This window comes from Prunus avium, chromosome 4 (assembly GCF_965620075.1).
Source record: "Prunus avium chromosome 4, drPruAviu1.hap1.1, whole genome shotgun sequence".
Classification (NCBI taxonomy): domain Eukaryota; kingdom Viridiplantae; phylum Streptophyta; class Magnoliopsida; order Rosales; family Rosaceae; genus Prunus; species Prunus avium.
Genome location: NC_142287.1, coordinates 19,475,783 through 19,478,975, shown reverse-complemented (window position 1 = coordinate 19,478,975; position 3,193 = coordinate 19,475,783). Strand labels below are relative to the sequence as shown.

Below are 3,193 nucleotides of genomic sequence, written 5' to 3'. Positions count from 1 at the left end.
AGTTTTGTAAACGTAAAATAATATACACACATATATGTATATATATATATATATATATATATATATATATATTTATTTATTTATAAATGTTTAATCTTCTTTAAAAACTTTTAAGAATACGGATTCTCACAATTTGAGGACTGGAAGCTGGCCCGAATTGGGCCATAATTAGGCTCAAATTGCCAATGTTTTCTGCTTTCGCTGTTGCTGGTATGCTTATGATTTTTGATGTTGCAAGGATTTCACATTTATCCAAATGATCCCAAATTTGGATATGTCGCAGTAGACATTCTAATGAAAAACTTTCATGAAGAAAGACAATTCATTAGAGCATTGGAATTAGGCCCGAATTGCTGCTATAAGCTTTTTGCTGGCGCTGCGCATCTGGTATTTTCAGCTCTTAGGATTCCACATTTGTCCAAATAAACCCAAATTTGGATATATTGCAGTAGACATAGAGATGAATAACTTTCATGAAGAGCAAAACTTGATCCGAGCGCTGGAAGTTGAATTTTGGACTCACTCCATCTGACTGCAGCAATGCATGTCTAGCCATATTTTGGCCATTTTGATGTTCATGGAACATTATCTTCCATTTTAGGCAAAAATATGATTTTTGGTACAAACAAGTACGTAATGCAATTTTATTTAATTTATTCTATTTTTTTTTTATAATTTTCTTCAGGTGAAGAAAACAAATATAACGCGTTACAAGAGTGGTATATAGTAGAAAAACAGAAACGACACTACAAAATATTAAAAGTACAAATTTTTTTTATAATTTTCTTCAGGTGAAGAAAACAAATGTAACGCGTTACAAGAGTGGTATATAATAGAAAAACAGAAACGACACTACAAAATATTAAAAGTACAAAATGAGGCATTACAGACATATTATGATCATTTGTGAAGTCGATAAGAAGGAATAGCGATTAGACGTTTGGCCCTTGCCACCGTAATGCCAAATGCCTCACTCATGTCCAATTCTTCTGGCAACATGTTATTTGGAAGTTCCCAATCAAAACAATGGACAAGTTGTGCCAACATTAACTGGACCACAGTGATCCCTAACTGAATTCCTGGGCAACGTCTTCGGCCAGAGCCAAATGGGATAAGCTGAAAGTGATTTCCTCTAACATCAACGTCGCTACCCTCAAATCTTTCTGGTATGAACTCCTCTGCATCGGTCCAAGCACTCAGGTCTCTCCCGATTGCCCAAGCGTTTATGATGACGCGTGATTTTTTGGGTATGTGGTAGCCATTGACGGTGCAGTCTTCAGTGGCTGCATGAGGAACCAACAATGGCGCAACTGGGTGTAGCCTCAGGGTTTCCTTCACGACCATGCCCAAGTAGTCCAATTTCTCCAAGTCTGATTCCTCTACCATTCTCTCCAATCCAACAACATCTTCTAGCTCCTTTTGGACTTTTTTCATTGCTTTTGGATGCCTCATGAGCTCGGCCAGTGCGTAGTCGACCGTTGTTGATGACGTTTCCATGGAAGCCACCAGCATGTCCTGCAAAGAAATTTGCCATTTTTTTTAACATTAAGTGGTGTAACAGACACAGACAAAACTATATACACATGATAAATAACAAAAGGGACATGTATAACAGATCAATTTAAACAAAATTCCACCTAATTAATGGTTCAGATTCACAAATCTTAAACCTCGACATGTAAAATTTTCTCACAAGAAACTGTTTCGTTTTACTTCGAGCAATTCTAGAATAAAAGGACAAATAATTAAAATGATATGCAAGGATTTGGTGTTTAATACCACCATGCCTATATGTTTAAGTTTTTGTGTATACTAACCATTATTATCGCTTTGATATGAGGGCGTTCAATTCGGTATTCAGATTCTTTGGATCCCATGAAGCCCACCATGACATCAACAAAGTCTTTAGTCCTTTCTCCGTCGTTAGATTGAATATGTTCCTCAATGATCTTTTCAAAGAAGACATCAAACGCCTTGTTAACAGACTTCATCCGCTTTGTGAACCCTTGGAGGTCAAGGGGAGCTATAAAAGGAATGTAATCAGCCAAGTTAGGGGCGCCCGCCAATTGAACGCCCTCTTTGATCACAGACCTGAAACCCCTCGCATCAAAATCCTCATCCCTGTACTTCTTCCCAAGCACCATCCGGCAGCTCATGTCCACGCTGAGAGATGAGACAATGTCACTCAGATCAACAGCAACACGTCCCTTATAGGCAGCATCTCGAATAGACTCAACACAGAGAGTAACCTCTTCTCGCCTCATGGACTTAAAAGAGTTGATTTTGTGGTTGCTGAGCAACTCAAGGGTGCACATCTTCCGCATGTTGCGCCAATAAGAGCCATATTCAGCGAAGCTCAAGTTCCTTTGCCCAAAAAGGATGTGCTTTGCACCTTCATGAGGTGGCCTGCTAGCAAACACAAGGTCGTGTGTTTTCAGGAACAGCTTGGCAGCTTGTGGAGATGAGATAACAATGGTGGGCATAAGGCCTAAGCGCATGTACATGACGTCGCCATATTTTTGGGCTAGTCGATGAAGATCCTTGTTAGGGAACTCCCCTGATAGCAAGTGAAGGCTTCCAAAAATGGGAAAACCTCTTGGACCAGGAGGTAACCTCTTCTTCTTGTTCTTGCACCATGCTTGCAGGATGTGAACAAGTGCAAGCAACCCAATTGTTGCCCAAATCCAAACCATTGCTCTTTTGGGGATATGATCTCAAATGGTTGAGCTATATCTAGCTGAGTGTGTTTATGTCTCTCTATACTTCTTCTATTTATATACTTTGTTTAGATCTTCCAAACACCTAGACTATTTGTATGTGGGCTTTTCAAATAGGATTATATTCTTTGTCAGAGGTCGAGAATAAAATAAAGCCTAAAATAAATGTATCATCAGAGGAGAGGAAACTCCATTTTAAGACCTCTTCAAGGAAGTCGTTGTTTTTTTCTTTTTTTAATAATTAGTTGGATTAAAGAAAAAATAAAGGGTATGAACATGAAGAGACGTAGATAAATGTTTCTTGATGCACAAGTAGGCGGCAAAATTATTACTATACAATAGCACAGTTGTTGGGATATGTCCAATTGGGCCATTCCAAGTCCCTTGATCTTTTCTTACCATTAGAGTAAATCTATATCTCCAATTGAAAATTTTGTCTTGTTTCATACCGACATACAGAGATCAAGACTAGAACT

General features: G+C 38.5%; 1 protein-coding gene across 1 annotated transcript; it reads right to left on the bottom strand.

The window, feature by feature from the left end:
• Positions 1 to 830: 830 nt before the first annotated feature.
• Positions 831 to 2,719, bottom strand: LOC110767882 (cytochrome P450 71AU50-like). Its single transcript, XM_021971546.2, has 2 exons — positions 1,818 to 2,719; positions 831 to 1,515 (listed from the first exon to the last, which is right to left on the bottom strand). The coding sequence occupies exons 1-2, from the start codon at positions 2,691 to 2,693 to the stop codon at positions 901 to 903; spliced, it is 1,491 nt and encodes a 496-aa protein (XP_021827238.1). The 5' UTR covers positions 2,694 to 2,719; the 3' UTR covers positions 831 to 900.
• Positions 2,720 to 3,193: the final 474 nt, after the last annotated feature.

What these genes read in the sequence shown, in the direction of transcription:
- LOC110767882 (XM_021971546.2), bottom strand. Translation starts at nt 2,693, where the DNA reads ATGGTTTGGATTTGGGCAACAATTGGGTTGCTTGCACTTGTTCACATC. An exon ending in ATATCAAAGCGATAATAATG is followed by an intron (nt 1,516 to 1,817) that starts GTTAGTATACAC and finishes ATTTCTTTGCAG; the next exon opens with GACATGCTGGTGGCTTCCAT.